Below are 18696 nucleotides of genomic sequence, written 5' to 3'. Positions count from 1 at the left end.
CTCGTTCAGGATCAGAGGGAGGCTGAAGGCTTTGCGATGGACTCGTAAGTGATGTCGTCGTGACTGAACGTCTTGTCAGATCTCTCACACGATACGAACGACAAGGCGAGACAAGATGGGACGAGAGAAAAGAGAGGCTCACCGTCGGGCCGATGCCGCCGCTGGTGACCACGAAATCATAACGATCGCTCATGCGGCGGACAGCTTCGATTATCTCGGATTCGTCGTCCTCGATGACTTCGACGCCGCTTCAGGCTTCTAGATTTTGTGAGCTGGCTGGATTTGGTGGGTTGGGTAGGCACAGGGCGCGCTTAGCCTTACGAGACCGAGAGAGAAGCACCACTTCGCCATGTAGGCAGAATTTTGTCTGCGCCTGTCAGTGTGACGCTCCTTCCGTGGAGATATGTGGGCTCCGTCGATTCCGCCGAACGTACATCCACAGTCTATCGAGTGTCAGCACATTCGCTTCGCAGAGGCCGCGCGCAACAGTCGCACCTTGCCGCCGAGGACCTCATCGCCGATGATCAAGCACGCTGCCGTGTGAATGGTCCTCGAATTACGTTCATCGGCTGAAGCCATGATTCTGTTGGTGAGTCTTGTCGCCGAAGTCGGACGGGTAAATGTTGAGGCTACGGGGAGGTGTCTCGCGATTTGGGAGAGACGTGAAAACATGAGAGTGGTCGGAAGATAATGAGAAATGGCGAGAGGCAACGACGAAAGAGACAAAAACAGATCGCTGTTAGAAATCCGATGCAACGTCCAAGCAGGCCGACGAAGTGAGGACGCAGTCTGGAGAAGTCATCAGTCGAGTTGTGCTTCGTAGCTCTGGCGACGAGCAGCCAAACGGTGAGGTCACCAGTGGAGACCCGCTTGCGCTTGAGCTTGGGTACGTTAGGTAGGTGCCTCGAGGAATGGCGGGGCTCGCGGCTGGGCTGTCCCCTGCACATCGACTGTTCAGGTCCCTTGACAAACGCTGCTGTCTTTTCGATCTCCCCAAGCTCCCAGCGACCCGACCATCTCACGCCCCAAGCTTCCAAGAGACGGCTCATCGACCACCAACACCTTGTTCTGCGACTGATCGCTTCAACATGGTATGCCGCCTGCCATGCATGCTCCCGTGTCCTGACAGCGACTGACCCCGCACCCCCTCCCCCGCCAGGCTTCCGAATCGCGTCTCTACACTTTCTCCCAGGACTCCAAGGACCACCTGCGCAAGTTCCGTCTGGGAACGTCAAGGTCCAACGATCCTCAAGCAGTCATTTGTATGTACGTCTCGCTGTCGGCAGAGAGCACATGAGATGGCTGCGAATTATGTGCACCGCGATCGTGTCTTTTCGTCCGTACGGAATGCGGGCTTGCAAGGCGTTCATGTTCCCCTCGGCTGATATATTCGATAGACCTCATTGATAAGACTACGCACGAGATCCGCCAAGATGAGGATCAGATGGTCTACAAATCCCTCGACGCCATTGCCGATGACCTGCCCGACCACAGCCCGCGCTTTGTGCTGCTGAGCTACCCCATGACTGTGGTGAGTCTTTGTCTCGCGACGCCGACAACCCCGCAGAATAGTTTTCGGAAACTGACAATTGATGGGCAGTCCGGCCGAACATCGGTCCCTTATGTCCTGCTCTACTACATTCCCGTGACGGCCAACAACGAACTCAAGATGCTGTACGCCGGCGCCAAAGAGCTGATGCGGAACACGGCCGAGGCCGGCCGGGGTGCTGGACGTCGAGAGCATTGACGAGATTGAGGAGATCCCCTCGAGTTTGGGCGCCGACTAGCGGTGGAAAGTGAGCGGGTCGCAAGGAGGGAGGATGACGAAGCACGTGGGACAGGAGCATCTAGGGAAGAGAAAGTTTTGGCATTCAGAGCAGGCAGGGTATCAGATCTTGTTTTGGTCATCCATCGGTCATCCTCCATCACAAATATAACATCCCAAGACGCCTATTCAGGCAAAACGTCCTTCGGATCCAGTCCAATCTGCCTGCTCACGTTCCTGACGACCTCCTTGAAAGCAAGACACGCCGGGCTGTCGGGGAAGCTGTCGAAGTAGCTCTCGCCGTAGTCGCACGCCATGCCTATCCTCGGGTCCAGCGGCACGCTGCCCAGGAAGGGAATGCCCATCTCGGCGGCCAGCCCGCGGCCGCCGCCCGTCGTCGCGCGAAAGATGTCGCTCTGGCCGGTGCACTTGGGGCACACGAAGCCGCTCATGTTCTCGGCGAGGCCGAGGACACGGATGCCGGCCTTGCGGCAAAAGTCAATCTCCTTGCGGACGTCGAGCAGCGAGACCTCCTGCGGCGTCGTGACCATGACGGCGCCATCGATGCCGCTCTCCTTGAGGAACGAGTTGACGCTGAGGTGCTCGTCGCTCGTGCCGGGCGGCGTGTCGACGAGCAAGAAGTCGAGTTCGCCCCACTCGACGTCCTTGAGGAACTGCTTGATGAGGCCGTTCTTCTTGGGGCCGCGCCAGATGACGGCGTCGTCGCGCGACGGCAGCAGGAACTGGATGCTCATGACACCGAGGTTGTCGAGGACCCAGACGGGGCTCCAGCCGGCGCCGGACACGTGGATCGTCTCGGCCTCGACGCCGAGCATCTTGGGGATGCTGGGGCCGCAAATGTCCGTGTCCATGACGCCGACCGACGAGTCGGGGTTCGTGGCGAGGGCGTGCGCGAGGAGCGCCGTGAACGTGCTCTTGCCGACGCCGCCCTTACCGCTGAGCACGAGGATCTTGTGCTTGATGCCCGAGAGGCGCGCCGAGATGATGGGGATGTTCGGGGTCCGGGCCTTTGGGCGCCGACGCGCAGATGGCCTGGTTGGGACAGCCGGCGCACGAGTCGGCCGTGCCGGCTTGCTCTGATTCGGGCCCCGGGCAGTGCTCTGGTTCGGGGGCCACGAGCGACGGCTTTTGCGGGTTGGCGATGACGTCTTCCACGGCCTCGGGCGCCTCCAAAGAGGGCGCCATTGCTGTTGTCGATGCGTCTGCAGTGTGCTTGGAGTGTAAGAGACCGAGTAGAAATCGTGAGGTGAGGTTGTGGTGATGTTGAGGAGAAGGTGAGGAGAAGGTGAGTGCTCAGTGTTCCAGAGGCACCGCTGGAGGGGCAAAAGTGAAGGAGCTTAATAATTCAGTTGGCTAGACCCTCCGAGGTCGCATCTCCGCTACCTGCAGCCATGGCTGATAAGCAGTGACGCATCGGCGTCTTGTCTTTTTGATGAACATGGGCGAGTATGTCAGTCGAAGGTACACATGCTTCATGAATCCCCCCTTTCGCCAGAGATCGTGGCACACACGTCTGTGCCTTAATGCCAGCACGCAGGCCATGTCCTCGGTCTCCGAAGGCCAAAGCTTGGCCTCCGCATTGGAGGGCAGGGGAGGGAGGGGCTTATCAGATCTGATAAAGACCGACCCCACGCAAATTTTCAGAATGACCCCTCCAACACCCAAGCCAATCTGACTGGAGTGAGTGACCTGCCGCTTGTTGTGACCCTTGACAAGACCATTTTCTCTCGACACAACAACCATAGACGACAACAAAAACAACAACAGCGCGCGACATCTACCACAAAGCCAACGAGGCGCTCATTTCGACACATTTCACCCCGCCTACCAAAGACACATTTGCATCATGTCGCCCTCGGCCGACCCCCCTTCGCCCATCTCGACCGAGACCACCATCGCCGCGCTCCGCAAGTCCATCACCTCGGAGGCTACGCCCCTGCCCCTGCGTTTTCGCGCTCTCTTCTCCCTCAAGCACCTCGCCACCGTCTCCGAGACGGCCGAGTCCAACGCCGCCATCGATGCCATCGCCGCCGCCTTCGCCTCCCCCTCAGCTCTCCTCAAACACGAACTCGCCTACTGCTTGGGCCAGACCGGCAACCTTCACGCCGTGGAGCCCCTTCGCAACGTGCTGAGCGACCTCAACGAAGACCCCATGTGCAGGCACGAGGCTGCCGAGGCGCTGGGTGCGCTGGGCGACGCCAGTCAGCTCGACATTCTGAGGCAGTTCCGCGATCGCGAGGGCGAGGAGGTTGTTGTCACTGAGACGTGCGAGATCGCCATCGACCGTCTGGAGTGGGAGACTTCGGAGCAGAGGAAGCAGGAGAAGCTGCGCAAGAGGTGAGGAGCTTGAATTCCCGGCCTACATTCCTGATGCGCAGAGGCAGAACATCACGGCTAACTACGTTGTGCCCATCCAGCGACTTCACATCCATCGACCCCGCACCGCCGATGGAAGAGTCCCAGCGCACCGTCGACGACCTCGAGAAGAACCTCATGGACCAGTCCAAGCCCCTCTTTGTGCGCTACCGCGCCATGTTCGCCTTGCGCGACCTGGCCTCGCCGCCTGACCTGCCGACAGCTGTGCCTGCCGTCCTGGCCCTCGCCAAGGGCCTCGCAGACCCTTCTGCCCTCTTCCGTCACGAGATCGCCTTCGTCTTTGGCCAGCTGTCGCACCCTGCCTCCATTCCCGCCCTGACTGCCGCGCTGAGCGACACCAACGAGGCGAGCATGGTGCGCCACGAGGCGGCCGAAGCCCTGGGTTCGCTCGGCGAGGAGGAGGGCGTCGAGGCCACCCTTCTCAAGTTCCTCCACGACGACGAAAAGGTGGTGCGCGAGAGCGTCATTGTTGCGTTGGACATGGCCGAATACGAGGCCAGCGGCCAGACGGAGTATGCGCTCATCCCCGAGGGCACCAAGGTGTCAGCGTAAGGTGAGGGGGGGCGGGCAGCGTGTATATAGACAAGGAGGTATCATTTGATTTGAGCCAAAAAAAAAAGCAATAATTCCACTTTCGATGCAACAGGTTCTTAGTTGTTTTGTGACCACCTAGATTCGTCGTTAGCACATTGTTCCGCCTCGACGCCAACCGTCCCGCTGGGCTTTCTCGTACCTGTTGCCGCACTTGCACGTGTAGAAGGTCGTGCTACCTTCATCGGCACCACGGAGCTGCAGTTGGGTGTAATAGACCTCCTCGCGTCCGCATTTGGGACAGGTCTCGTCGATGAGAGCGTGGGTGTTAACCTTGTGCTTCTCGATGGTCTGCACCTTGGATTGCAGCTTCTGCCTCAGCTGGGAGGGAAAGTCGGTGGGTTTGGTGGAAGTCGAGATCGATTTGGAGCCAGTGTCTAATGATGCCGCCGCCGCCTTCACGTCAGTCGCAAAGCACAAGACGGGCCTATGCTGGAAGTCTCGGAAGTGGTCGCACCTTTATTTTCGGCGTTGCAGCAGGCGCAAATGAGGACTGCCTTTTTTCCACCTTGCGACACCGGCAACAAGTTACCGCAATCGTTGCAGAAGACAAGACTTCCTATCGCAGACATTGTGTGGAGTAGTTTGCAAAGTTTGGCGTGAATATGGTTCTGAGAAGTCTCGATGCCGGGATCAGCTATCTCATGAATCTCACACATGCAACCAGTTGAGGGAGTGAAATTTCCAGACTGGTCCCTGGGGATTTTTCTCCCTTATCGTTATCGATCCTAAAAGCATTTATCGCTATCGTCATCTGGTACGTACAGTTCCGGGGGCGGGCATCCTTCGACCCCTGTCAGCCCCTGCCAGACTGCATCAAGGCTATGCCCCATGCGCCGCGTGGGGAAGCCCACGATTGGCCAGGCAGCAACAGCAAGCACGAGCCGTCAAGTTGGATGACCGGGGTTCGTCCTCGCGAGGCTGTCGCAACTTCCACCTTCTCCAACCTCGAATCGAGACGGGGTCGACTTCAACAATATACACACCACTCGAACGCCTTGGCAGCTGGGACACTCGAAAGCACCCTCTCGTTCCTTGGGCTCGAACAGGTTCAATAGCGACATCGTGTCTCGTGTGCACTTGTCCTCGGACGTCCGCTCCTTTGCACCCACCCACGTCTGCCCGACAACGTTCTTGCATCCGCATCCGCCTAACAACAAACCCGTTCCGACTTCGATAGGCGATGAAGCGCAGAGCCTCCGACGGCTGAAACCATGGCCGACAACACAAGCGGCCAAGGGCCTGCACCGCCCGGGCCGGTGAACGGGACCTATGGACAACCTCAACCATCCTTTCACGAGCATTCCGTGCGGCCGTTCACGCTGCAAGAGGCACTGCCCTATTCGCCTCAAACATCGGTCGTGCCATTTACTGCAGGTACGCACCCATTGTTCTTTGCTGATGCTTTCATATGTCGAATTGATCTGACCTTGCCGCTCTTTCCACTTAGACCTGATTCCTGATCCCACGGTTGGGTCCGGCCTACCTGCCTCGAGCATCGCTCATCTCTTTAGCAACAAGGATTTCGACCAACTCAACAGACAAGCTTCGCAGGATCCGAACAGCAAACAATTGAAACATGCTGTAGACCACTTGCTTCAGGAGCTGAGACCAAACCAGCGAACATTTTAGTATGCGCCCATCCTGCCCCCAGCCAGTCAACCAGATTGCTGACAATCATCAGCAAGTTCAAGCAAATCACGAAGCCGCTCACCGACCTCGAGTCATCAAAACACAGACCCGAAGGCCTCACAAAAGGTCTGACGCCACTGAGCACCATGGTCCTTGAAAGGGCGCCCACCTTCATTCGACGACCAGGCGATGGCCCGACTCGAACTACGCCAAATGGCGAATCTGGCGTTCACGACCAACAGCGACCGCCGAAGAAGTCAGGCTCGCCACAGGACGCGAAACGGGCCATTTCCAACGCAGAGGCGCATCGCCAGAATGCAGCTCGCATAGAGATTGCCATTCCCGCCAAACAGTTCGACCCGACTGCCTACGTTGCTTATTCTGACCAGCCTTCGCCCATCGATCAAAGCACAGCACCCACGGCTCCTCAGCAAGCCCTTCCCCAAGGAGTTGTCAAGCTTGAACCCACTGGCACGAGTGAAGTTTCCTCCGCTCAGTCTACCGCTGCGCCAGTCAAAAGAGAGTCAGAGACTAGGAACGCCGCTTTCGCTGTTGAGCTTCCACATACTACGTTCAACAAGGCAGAGTACGCTCACGTACCAGATGAGATGGATGAGCCCCTGCAACTGTCGGTCAGACGAGAAGCCTACCACGATAGCCAGGACGCGCTCGGGGCAAGTCTAGACCAGCGACAAAGGGCTGAGACGGCACTGCTCGACCTGGATCGACTAGCTCGCAGTGTGTTCGACGCTGTTGGTCATGCTTTGCAGCGCGATCCTGGCTACGCTCACATCGTGACCATCACTAATAACGGTGATCCGGCACTTGCGAGCGACGCTCATCAACGATTGCAGAAAGCCGTCGAGAAGGTCATCAGTCTGGGAAGCTATGCTGAAGTCCCCCTGGATGTGCTCATGCGGATCCAGAAGCTCAGCGAAGTGAGTGTCAAGCAGACCCTTGAGTTGGATCTTAAACTTGATGACAGTTGGGGCGAGTCCGATGTCAATAGATGGCTAGACCAGCTTCAGCAGGTGGAGATCGGCTTGAGGGCGGGCCGGACCATGATGCGTATCATGTGCGGCGGGCGTGAAGAAAAGCTGCTGTATTCGGAGGATGCCATTAAGCAGGGCATTGAGCTGTACAAGAATGTCATAGATGGCATTGTGGTTCCGGTGGTCGAGCTCAAGGGCAGCGGGCCGACCAGCGACCTTTTCAAACTTCTCCAACCACACAAGAAGGAACTCGCCACAATCCTGGTCAATTGCCAACGCCTATTCGCGCTTCTCACGAATCTCGTCCGAAGCATTCAGCTCTCCGATGTTGCTCTCGGCACTCTCGAATTCTCTGCCTCGAGCCTGATTTTCGTCGACAATGCTCACTACGAGAAGGATTCCGTGGTGGGGGTCCAGAAATTCGACGGGATCCGTTTGGTGGCGATGGACATGCTCTGCCAGATCTTCCTTGTCAAGCCAGATGAGCGTAATGGCATCTTCAACGAGCTTCTCACGTCTCTTGAGAAGTTGCCAGTCGGCAAGCAAAGCGCTAGGCAGTTCAGGTTGTCAGAAGGCGGGAACATCCAGCCTCTCTCTGCACTCCTGATGCGTCTCGTTCAGTCGAGCTCTGGAAAGATACAAAACAAAGAGCAACGTGTAAGGACATCAGAAGACGCCGACGGTGAAGAGGACGAGCTCCAAAATGGCACCGCGACACATGCGGGGCCCGATCAGCAGATCTTCACGATTAAATCGGAGATCCAGGGTGCGGATGAACACCATACTGCCATGACTGAATTGGAGAATGTCTCGAAACCTCTTGTCGACGGCGTGCAGCGGAACGCCTCTCACGTTGTCAACTTCATTGTCAACCGGGCTCTGAAGTCAACCAAGTCTGGGGACGCACCGTTCCGCAACCTACTGGATCTTTTCGTCGAAGACTTCACCACATGCATGGATTCGCCTGACTGGCCGGCTGCCGAATTGATTCTCCGACAATTGACCTACTCTATGATTCGCTTGTGGGAGAACGACAAATCAGTGGCTCCTGCAAAGAACATGGCTCTCGAACTGCTCGGTGTCATGTGTGCAGCGGTGTCGAGGCTGCGCTCCCATATCAGGAAAGTTGCGGAGAGCAAAGACTCGAGCACTGGTGATCAGTTGGGGCGGTTTCTCGCAGACCTTGCCATGGCCGCCCTGGAGCAGAACAATCGCGTGGAGCACTTGGTTTCCTGGTCGGGACCCTTCCGGGCTACCCTTGAGCACCTCGAGGAACGCTGCGCCGATGACCCTCACCTCAGGGGTGCCATCTCATATCTGATCACGGATTGGGCCGAGCGTTGCAGCTTGGCTTACCACGGCGTCGAGGAAGATATGGAGGAGCGTGATCGCGAGTATGGCCGTCTCGCCTATCGACTCCGGATGATGATCGATGACCCTCGCTGGCTCTCCAGTGAGTATACGTTCAAAAAAGTTGCGCCCAACCACGCCAAGCTGTCTTACTCGATTGTATTGCTTCGCTCTCCTTTCTGCGAGCTATTCCCTCGTATGCTTAACGCTCTACTTAACGCCATGGCTAGCGATCAGGCATCCGTCCGAAGCAAGAGTCTGAGAAGCATCAATCAGCTTTTGGAGACCGACCCGGCAATTCTCGACGGCAACTCGTTGGTCGTGGAGCTCATCCTGAACTGTTCTAATGATTCTTCGCCACAAGTCCGCGACTCGGCTATTGGCCTCATGGGCAAGTGTATTCAGCTACGCAGCAATCTCGAGGAGAAGATGATGGAAAAAATTCTGGATCGCTTCGTCGACAGCGGTGTGGGAGTACGCAAGCGCGCCATGAAACTCGCGCGTGACATCTACCTGCGTAATCAGAGCAAACAGGCCCGTAGCGCTATCGCCAGCAACCTACTGCACCGTGTGCAAGACCCCGACGAGAGTGTGCGCGATCTGGCTCGGCAGATGATCGAGGAGGTTTGGTTCGCGCCTTTCTATCATGCCGAGGACACACCCGCATTCAAGTCCTCGCTGACCGAACACGTCGCTCTCATGATCCAGACGAGCAAGTCTGGGAACATTACCGCTATCCTAGACAAGGTGCTGCAATCAATCCTCGGCACGACGAACAAGGCTCAGAAAGGGCCATTTGAGGTGAGCATCAAACTGGTCGCCAGCATGTTCGAGCTCATCGACAACCTTGATTCGGACGACCCATCTATTCCTCACGGGCGAGACGCATTACAAGTTCTTCAAGTCTTTGCGAAAGCCGATCCCAAGCTCTTCACCTTTGAGGAGATCCGCCTCCTGAAACCACACCTGTCGAGCTATAGCACCGTTGACGACCGGGCCGTGTTCAAAGCTGTTGCCGTCATTTACCGCCAGGTGTTACCGCAGCTTACGATCAAACATGAAGAGTTTCTCAAAGATGTTCGAACACAACTTCAATACTGTCTCGGCAAGATTATCAAGCCACTCCTGGATGATTCAGTCGCTTGTCTCTGGATCTTAGCCCAGTTGCTTGGCAATCGTATGAACTTGGCTCGTCTTGCCGGATCCAGTCTTGCGGGGACAGTCAAGCTTCGTCAGTCGCCTCCTAACGAGAAAACTGTCCAGCTCTTCATCCGCTACTCCCAGATCATTGGCGCCGTCGGCAAGCACTGCAATCTAGACTCTGATTGGGATTCATTCAAGGCCGCAGGCAGCCCGTCTCTGCCCGATTCCAAAGACAAGTCGGTTACGAAGCTCATGGTGGATCAACTCTCTCCTTGGGCTGACTCAAAGAAGCCTCTGGAGGCAAGGAAGGCCGCTTTGGAGGCGATTGGGCTCATCTGCCAATCGCACCCTCGCAATTACGTGTCCCCCAACGTGATCCCGAGATTCGAGGCTGTCTTTTCGGAGAAGAACCCCGTCCTCGAGGATGCTGTTTTGAGGTCCTTCAAAGAGTTCCTCATCAGTGAGGAGCGACGATCCGAGGCCTCTACCGCCAAACCCGCCACGGGCCCAGATGACAAGAAGCGCAATTTGACAGTGATGGGCGGAACCACCCACGACGATGTCAGCAGCGCAACTACGCAGCGCTTCCTGGAAGACATTACGAGAATCGCTCTATCGTCTAAGGACGAGCACGCCTTCTTGGCCGTCGAGGTTCTCGGTAGCATCAATCGACAAGGCCTCACGCATCCAAAGGAGGTTGGTGTCACGCTGATCACTCTGGAAACCTGCCCGGTTCATAGGATCTCTGAGGTTGCTTACATGGAACATCGAGCTCTGCACGAGAAGTACGAGACCGTTGTCGAACGTGAGTACGTCAAGGCCATCCAAGTGGCTTATGAATATCAGCGCGACATTATAAAGGATCCCCGCGGCGCAACGGAGAACCCTTTCCAATCAAAACTTCATCTGTTGATGGAGGTTCTAAAGATCAGCAAGTCGAAAAATCGTCAGAAGTTCATGACCAAACTCGTCGCTCACGTTGATTTCGACCCGAATAAACTGGAAACCACGGACGAAATGCCACCTCAGATGGGCATCTCCCGGTTCATCATTGAGAACCTTGCCTTTTTCGAGTACATGACCGTCGGAGAGGTGCAGTTGACTGTCGCCGCCATGGAAAAGGTCGTCTCTTCGACAGGGTCTAATCTCGCGCATGTTATTGAGACGGAGCTGTTCAATGTCCGCATGGACATGGATACTGAACAGCCCCTGCAACCTGTCGCGCCGAAAGAGGGACAAGTTGAGGACGATTCAGTCGTGCAAGAACAATCGTTTGGGCCGCCCCTTGCGAAGCTCAATGTCACCCCTGAGCGGCTGCGGCAGCTCGGAGCCGGCGCCATCATTTTACTAGCGCTCTGGGAGGCGCGAACACACATCAGGCGTCTCTACGGCATGAACAGTAACCGCAGGGAGTCGAAGAGCAAAGCGGCTGCCAAGGATCTCAGCAAAACACCCGTCAAGGTTCCGGGCATCACGGGTGACAAGTTTTGGGAAGAAGTCACTTCTCATATCAGCGGTCTGGCTTCACAAGAGTGCCTCATGCGCAAGTGCCGAGCCTTTGTAGAGCTCATGAACGTTGACAAGGAGTTCAAGGTTCAGAAAGAGGACGAGGAGCTTGATGAGGAAGAGCCCGCGACTCCCAGCGGTGGCGAAGACGAAGTGGGAACTCTCAACCGGAAGAGGAAAGCAGGTCCAGGCACGCCCGGGAGCCGCAAGAAGCAGGCGAGGATGAACGGCCAAAAGCCGCGCGGACGACCACGAAAGGGAGCCCAGCCGACCAGCGATGATGAGGATGCTGACGGAGACTTTGATGACTTGTTCTGAGACGGTGATCACGATACGATGCGGCTCTGCTCGGACAGGAATGGGGAGGAGGCGTTACTGGTGTTCCACGTTTTTGCGCCACGCGTCGATATGACAATCTTGCAACGTCACGAGCTAAGTAGAGGGGTTTCACGCATCTTTGGCTGTTTAATACCGAGGACACGGGGCCGGAAGGACTGGGTGCATCATTCAAAGACAAGGAGGCTCCGCAATATTGAGGTATGAGGCTTCGCATCGTGCCACGATGGGAGACGAGAGAATTGGAGCGGTGAAGTCGCAAACTGAAAATGGGTGGCGTTCAGGTGTTTTTCTCCGAGGTGGTACGGCGACTCTCTGCGGAGAAAAGGGGTGTCCGGGATACCTTTTATTCGGGAGGCATCTTCAAGATGTTGGGCTTGTTTTCGTTTCCTACTTATTTGCTCTCTCTTTACCGATGATACCTCTCTTCTGGTGTGGTTGGCCTTTCTCATGCAAGAAAAATACAACCATGGCCGAAACTATCAGAGCTGCACTCGGCTCGAGGCAAGGCAGTTAGTTTGCTCAATAACGCTGCCTGCTGCTTCTCAGCTTCTACTTGCAGGATGACTCATGTGGCAGACGCGATCAATCTAGTTGTATGCCGTGACGATGGATGTTTCCTTGAATGTGCAAACGATATTATTCATAATGAGTACTTGGAGCTCATATCTGCTACTACCCTTGAGACATCTTGAGAAAGACAGCAGATAACGAATGTATTCCCAACCCTCTCTAGCCTAAAACGCCAGTGCCATGCCGCTTCCCATCCAAATGTCAGTGCTCGAAGCGATGCTGGACGATGACCGTCGCTCCATCCGCTGAAAAGAATCATGAAAAGCATGGAAAGCAAAAGAAAAGCAAAACCTCCGCTCTCTCTCTCTCTCTCTTCGGGTATCATGTGAGCATCCATGTCAACGCTTTCTCGTCCCTCCCTGATCGTCTCACATCGCTCAGATCGACATGTAGTGCCAAACAAATGATGTTGGCCACGGCGCCCAAGCGCCAAAAGCGCATCACTCGCTGCATCCATGCTGTCAAGCCATCCGCGTACCGCTTCACGCAGGACGCTTTCCTGCTCTTCTCTCACGACTCTGCAGCCGTTTCCATTGCGTCCTTCACCTTCGTGCTCTCGCTTCTCTACAACGTCCCGAATGATGTCGTGCAAGGCGGACAGAACGACCGACTTGCATTCACCTCGCGGTACTTCCTGAACCAGGTGCGGTATCGTATGGCTCTCTTCAGATTCGGAAGCGTCACTGTTGCTGCGTCCGCGACCCTTGCTTGTGGATCGTGACGAACTGGAAGAATTGTGCTTGCTCGTGTCGAGGCCCTGTGAGATAACTCTTTCAACAGCCTCAGTCAGGACGTCGTCCAGGCTGGCAAAGTTCTCTTCAATGAATTCATCCTCCAATTGGTGCTCATAAGGCATGACTGAAGGAGTCAGCAGCGCGGTGCCGTACACGCTGGAACCAGCAGAGCCCATGGGGGCCGGACGTTCCGCCCACGGTCTTGGACGGATTAGTCGGCGATATCGGATGCGCTTGGTCGTGTGTGTAGCTGTGTCTGCTATCAAGACTGAGCTGACATCGACCCATCTCTCCCCAGAGTCATCGCTTGCTTGCTTGTGGAAGATGAATGGAGTCGGTTCCGACCGCATGGACTGCTTGATCTGCTCTTCCAGATCGTCTTGTGGTGGGATCGCTTGCAGCACAAAGTCTTGATGAAATCGCTGCAGGTACCCGGCGACATTCATAGGTAGATCGCCATCAATGACTATGCGAGAAAGCTGCTCAAAGCCATCGAGTCCGCTGCCCAGTCCAGGGGTGGAAAGGTAGCCACTGCTTGAGGGAGAGCTGACAGCAGTTTCAAATGATGTAATGTAGTCAGGAAATGGAATGTCGACGTCGATTACACCATCCTCGGGGTTGATCGTGGTCTTGACAGGAGACTGGAACGCACTCGTGGGATCCGGCGTTCTTTCAGCAAAACCCAACCTCTCGGGTTCATCATCAATGGCTTGCTCATCATCATAACCGCGAGGTGTCTGGGGCTCACTACCCTCGATGGACGGTCTTGGGTCGGTCGTGTGACGATAGCCCTCCACAATGGACGCTTCTCTCACCATTTCAGCCAGCTTATCGGTTCTACCGAAATTGCCTTTCGTAGGCGAGGTTGGGCTGCTGGACTCGTGCATTGTCAGGTTGGATGATCCTCTCCGAGCGGCAGTGCTCCACAGGCCACTGATCATGCTGCCCCATCGGGAACTTGCTGCTCGAGAGTCGGTGCTGGCGCTACTCATGTGTCCTGAAGTTTCACCGCGTATCAAGGATCGTTTGAGGTCGTCCGCGGCAATGCTACTACTGCTGCCAGGTCGCGGCCTCCGTCGACTTTCTGTCCTATGAAAGGTGGAGAAATGGGGAATAGACGTTTCTGGCGTGATCGTGGTCGTCGTTGCCGCGCTGCTTTTTCTACTCCCGACATCATTGCCAGGGATAGGGAGGTTGGATCTAAGGGAGCCCACGTCAGAGAAACGTCTCTCATGATGTCCTTCCATGGCAAGGTGGGCGAGTTGAGTTGGGACACCGGACATGCGAGTGCTTTGGCTCATGTTGCGTGTGTGCGATGTTCGCCTTGGTCCAGTTCTGCGGTTGATCTTTCGGCGTAAAGACTCTTCGCGCAGGATCGGCACAATGTAGGAAGGCGGTGACTGCGAGAAGGCCCCGACAGACGTCGACGTGCTCGGCCGGTGTGGGCGTGCAGTGGGTACCTGCTGATTGGCTGGGAGGAAGGCGGACAGCAGGAAAATCAAGCGCCGCGCGAGCATCTTGTCCTGAGAAACGATGACGGTGCGGGCAGGTAGGAACAAATCCTCTTCTCCCTTTGCTCGTTGCTGCTCGTAAAACTTCCTTCGGTACGACATGGGGCTCAGCGCCTGGAGCCAGTCCATGTGAGTAGCAAGAAAGCCGGTCAACAGATGAAAGAAGAATGAGAACCCATCATCCCTCTCGCTGGCTCTGCGAGCCATCCACCTCGCCTCGTCTCGCCAAATGCCCCACCTGCCCTGGCCAGTGATGACACGTTGCGCACGCAGACCAGTGACGACTCGTACTCTTGCCATAGCAGCATGTTGTACAATGAGGTCGTCGTGTTGAAGACGATGCGACTGTAGCGCAATGAGCTTGGAATTTGTTTTCGGGGGTTTGAACATGTGCGCATCGTCGCCCCTCCTGTTCAGGGATGGGGTGCGTCCAACAAAAGAGGCGACGGGCGCCGTAGATGGATCCGGAGATGAGATGTCTTCCTGTTTGAGCATGGCACCTAAAGACATGGCCACTACAGATTGGAGATGCGTCAGCGTTCTCATGATGATGTCCCAGTGCTGGGTGACAACATCCATGCGATCATCCACGTCAGCGGAAAATGACGACTCCAGAGACTCATTGTGGAATCCAGAGCCCGGCATGGCCCAACCGGAGCGACGGGCAGAGCTCATGGATGACGCAAAGAAATCATGGTCAGTGTAAGACCCAGGCCCCTTGAACGTGAGGCGTGTAGCAGCAGCGGGTGGCATCGTCTGGTTGGGACTCGGCGGCAGTTGAATGACGAGCACCACGGCGTACATTGGCGTCCTCTTCTGCTTTGGCTGCGGCTTCTTCTTAGGAACTGGCTCTTCTGGTGGTGGAAAGGGAAACCCAGCATTTTGGTCGGAATATCGGCTCATGGGGGTATCGTTTTCAGAATCGTCAGTGGGCATGATGACCGGAAATAGTCTTGTGATGAGGATCTTTCTCCTGTCAGATTGCCTCGGCGTCGAAGTCGTTGCGAAGGATGCCGAAGGGTGTGCTGAAGAAAGAGTCTCAGACGTGTACGACTGCGCGAGCCGGCTTGAACGCATGCTTGATCTTCCAATGGACCCACGCCCATCGCCCAGCAAAGACCCGGCATACTCCGTGCGACTGTCACTAGAGCTAGGGACAATGTGCACTTTAGTTGAGGTGCCCTTGTAAGCCATCAACTCGGAATTGCCAAATGTGCAACTGGAAAATGCGCTGATCTCGTCGTTGTACTCGCGACGCGCGCGCTGTAATTCTGTTTCAGCCGTTGTTTGTGTGCGGCCTTGCAGAGAGCCACGACGGTCAAAGGCGCCCTGACGCGGTTGTGGGCTGTCCGGTTGAATGACAAGGGGCCTAGACCCGTGGTTCAGACTGCTTTTACGCGGCGTTCCTGGCGTCCTCCGAGGGTCCTGGAAGGACGGCAACCCTCCCGGTGATCGATCTGGAGCAATGGGTGCTGGCGGGGGCGGCCCCTGGCTGTCGAACAGGAGCTGGAACGGATAAGGACCAGCAGCATCCTGCATGATGAGGACCCTAATATGTCGTGCGTCGAGCTCAATGTCTGCTTCATAATCAAACGGGCTGCCTGGGGTTGTTGATGGTAGGGCCGTGGAGAGTGGAAAGACCTGGTCGTTTTGGTGCTGAAACAGGGCGTCGGCATCGGGAAACAGGAGATGACGGGTGTGAATATCCTCTTGCACAGACTCCAGAGACGACTGGGGGGGTTTGGTGTAATTGGACTGAGGCGACCCGCCACTACTGGCGCCATTGCCGGTCCCCAAGTTGAATAGTTTCCCCAACATGGCGGCGAGATGATCGGCCACAAGGGGGAAGGTGAAAGGGATCTTATATCAGAACGTATGTCTTCTCAAAGATGTAATACTGAACCCATGCTCAACAGCGAGAGGCGAGGGAATCCAAATTCAGGGGCATCGCATCGGCCTCGGCGTCCATGGGTAGAAAGTGGGAGATGTCAAGTGATTAAGTTGTTAGGAAGTGCTTTTCGCTGGGAGGAGGATTGGCGATGACAGCGGCCGTGTGAGGTGTGTCAAGACGGTGAAGTCTAGTCGAGAGTCGACAGGTCTCGGCCCGTATGCGTGGTCGTCGCTTGTCGTAAAATAGTCACGCGGTCGGTTGCCGTTGACGTGGGGTCTTCTTAGTGCATTGAGTGGATGACCCGGCTGCCGCGGATTGCCATGAGGGCACGTTTGTTGAACCCTGCACTCAGGAAACCGTGCGTGGAAGATATTTATTGCGACTGCCGTTTTGTCGACCGAGTTGGACGTGCGGTGCGTCGTTTTGCGTTTGCGATGCACTGACAGGCAAGAGATGATGTATAGTGTGCTGAGGGAGGGAGAGGGGGAAAGGGAGAGGAACCGAAAGGTTGGGTCGCGTAGCGGCTGTCAGAAAGAGACGCGGCGTCAAGACCTAGGTCTAAATCCAGGTCCAGGCCCAGATTCGGATCCGCGGGGGTGGGAAACAGTGAGATTGAACTGTGGCGGACACAGCTAGCGCTTCTGTGTGTCTCTGACTGAAGGTCGGTCCACTGTTGTTGGTGGAGTTCTCGAGCAGGTGCTGAGGTCGATATGGAATGTGCGACGGAGGCAAACTGGCAGCCACAGGAATAGAAATGAGGGCCCTCAGGATGGCGTGGGGCAAAGAGTCAGTCAAAAAGGGATACGGCTGCGCGAAGCAGTGAGCGACTCGATATAGTCTCTGCGTTGTTTTGGACGTAGGAATGTGACTGGATGCGATGGACGGGCGGGGGCGGCGCACAGTGGCGGATGTTGCGTTTGTGGCCGTTCGTGTTGTTCAAGTTCTGTGTCGTTCGGTACTGTGACTTGTTGCATGCGTCGTCTTCGATCTGTACGTTGGAAGCCAGAGGTGCGTCAAAGCCAGGACGGTGGGCTGAGTGACCCAGATATGTAGGTCCTGCGCGGTGTGCTTGTCCAGTATTAGTGTGCGTAAAAGAGCTGCGAGTAATCGCGTGGGCGTCGATGGGTGCCCCACCAGCAGTGAGTGGGCAGACTGGAAGAGTTGGAGGCGGCGGCGGCGGCGCCGGCGGCGGGTAATGGGGGGGGGGGGACATAAGGCGGCAGAGGCCTATTTTTGTCATCGAAGGGGGGGGGGAGAAAGAGAGAAGAAAAAGACGAGACGTCGCGAGGACAGCGAGGAGAGGCGACTGGATGGAGAAAACGGAGGGGTAAACGAGGGGTGGTGCGGCACGATGCGTTGTTGCGTCGGTACGTGCGTTGATGCGCGTGTTTGTGAGGTCGCATGTACCGCGTCTGGCACTCGTCTGTAGCCTCGCCTCACCTTGCGGTCGAGGTCAAGCGAGAGCTTATCGACGCTGGCCGGGGTCGCATACGGGCGTCGAGAGACCGGATGGAGCCTGGGTTCAGTTGGCCGGGGGGGGGCACCTGCGAGAGGGCCTTGGGGGAGCGAAGGGTGAGGTGAGGTTGTTGAGGTTCATGCGCTGGACAATTCGATTTGGATTTGATCGCTGTCGGTTTGCTCGGAATCTTCAGCATCAAAATGCGGTGAGGGAGTGGGGAAGGAGGTGTGGATCATCGACGCCGGGACGTGCTGGAGCGACCAGGAGCGACCCCTCCAAAGTGGATTGCCTTCCAGGTCATTGGCCCTATGAAAATGAAGGGCGAGGCAAGCAAGGGTGGCCCCAGTACGCTGGATCCGGCCATCGGGAGCAACTGCCAAACAGATTGTGGTGTGGTGCACATGTATGTGTAGGGTATTGTAGGTGGGTGGCAGGCGCGATGCACTCCATTGCAGTTGCTGGAACAGGGAGCGCAGTGGAGCTTGAGGTCGAGCTCGAGCTCTACTGTACGTCCTTGGACCCGAAGCGGGACAGTATCTACCCACCTAAGGTATCTAACTACAGGTACCCAAGGTACCTAGGTAAGGTAGGTACACTGAAGGATGTTGCTGTGTACAGCCCTCCCAGAAAGTAGGTATGACTTCATTCCACGTCCGTCATCCCTCGACAGTTCATCATCGCGCATCCCCCCCTATGCGCTGACTCTCTGCCACGGCCGCCTTTACCGGTTCGCCCCCGGCGAGCCAAACACACACACTTGGGCTCCCTGGATTCATGCCAAGGTCAGAGTCAAGCTACCTACCGACCTAGGGTGGG

At 56.3% G+C, this 18696-nt stretch overlaps 7 protein-coding genes across 7 annotated transcripts; 3 read left to right on the top strand and 4 right to left on the bottom strand.

The window, feature by feature from the left end:
* Window positions 1-453: 453 nt before the first annotated feature.
* Window positions 454-579, bottom strand: VDBG_01092 (molybdopterin binding domain-containing protein; the record flags this gene model as incomplete). The annotated part of the gene is made up of 1 exon (XM_003009363.1): window positions 454-579. One exon carries the CDS (start codon window positions 577-579, stop codon window positions 454-456), a length of 126 nt encoding a protein of 41 aa, XP_003009409.1.
* A 526-nt stretch (window positions 580-1105) lies between these two features.
* On the top strand, window positions 1106-1297 carry VDBG_01091 (conserved hypothetical protein; the record flags this gene model as incomplete). The annotated part of the gene is made up of 2 exons (XM_003009362.1): window positions 1106-1117; window positions 1160-1297. The coding sequence occupies 2 exons, from the start codon at window positions 1106-1108 to the stop codon at window positions 1295-1297; spliced, it is 150 nt and encodes a 49-aa protein (XP_003009408.1).
* A 653-nt stretch (window positions 1298-1950) lies between these two features.
* VDBG_01090 (cytosolic Fe-S cluster assembling factor NBP35) lies at window positions 1951-3226 on the bottom strand (the record flags this gene model as incomplete). Its single annotated transcript, XM_003009361.1, has 2 exons — window positions 1951-2973; window positions 3170-3226. 2 exons carry the CDS (start codon window positions 3224-3226, stop codon window positions 1951-1953), a joined length of 1080 nt encoding a protein of 359 aa, XP_003009407.1.
* A 406-nt stretch (window positions 3227-3632) lies between these two features.
* VDBG_01089 (deoxyhypusine hydroxylase) lies at window positions 3633-4714 on the top strand (the record flags this gene model as incomplete). Its single annotated transcript, XM_003009360.1, has 2 exons — window positions 3633-4123; window positions 4204-4714. The coding sequence occupies 2 exons, from the start codon at window positions 3633-3635 to the stop codon at window positions 4712-4714; spliced, it is 1002 nt and encodes a 333-aa protein (XP_003009406.1).
* A 98-nt stretch (window positions 4715-4812) lies between these two features.
* VDBG_01088 (DNA-directed RNA polymerase I subunit RPA12) lies at window positions 4813-5325 on the bottom strand (the record flags this gene model as incomplete). The annotated part of the gene is made up of 3 exons (XM_003009359.1): window positions 4813-4831; window positions 4896-5130; window positions 5211-5325. 3 exons carry the CDS (start codon window positions 5323-5325, stop codon window positions 4813-4815), a joined length of 369 nt encoding a protein of 122 aa, XP_003009405.1.
* Window positions 5326-5967: 642 nt separating this feature from the next.
* Window positions 5968-11694, top strand: VDBG_01087 (conserved hypothetical protein; the record flags this gene model as incomplete). The annotated part of the gene is made up of 3 exons (XM_003009358.1): window positions 5968-6130; window positions 6204-6384; window positions 6438-11694. The coding sequence occupies 3 exons, from the start codon at window positions 5968-5970 to the stop codon at window positions 11692-11694; spliced, it is 5601 nt and encodes a 1866-aa protein (XP_003009404.1).
* Window positions 11695-12302: 608 nt separating this feature from the next.
* On the bottom strand, window positions 12303-16348 carry VDBG_01086 (conserved hypothetical protein; the record flags this gene model as incomplete). Its single annotated transcript, XM_003009357.1, has 2 exons — window positions 12303-12392; window positions 12764-16348. 2 exons carry the CDS (start codon window positions 16346-16348, stop codon window positions 12303-12305), a joined length of 3675 nt encoding a protein of 1224 aa, XP_003009403.1.
* Window positions 16349-18696: the final 2348 nt, after the last annotated feature.

The sequence above is a fragment of the Verticillium alfalfae genome, genomic scaffold (genome assembly GCF_000150825.1).
Source record: "Verticillium alfalfae VaMs.102 supercont1.1 genomic scaffold, whole genome shotgun sequence".
NCBI classification, from domain to species: domain Eukaryota; kingdom Fungi; phylum Ascomycota; class Sordariomycetes; order Glomerellales; family Plectosphaerellaceae; genus Verticillium; species Verticillium alfalfae.
The sequence above is the reverse complement of the archived record's forward strand: the minus strand, read 5'-3'. Positions and strand labels throughout refer to the sequence as shown.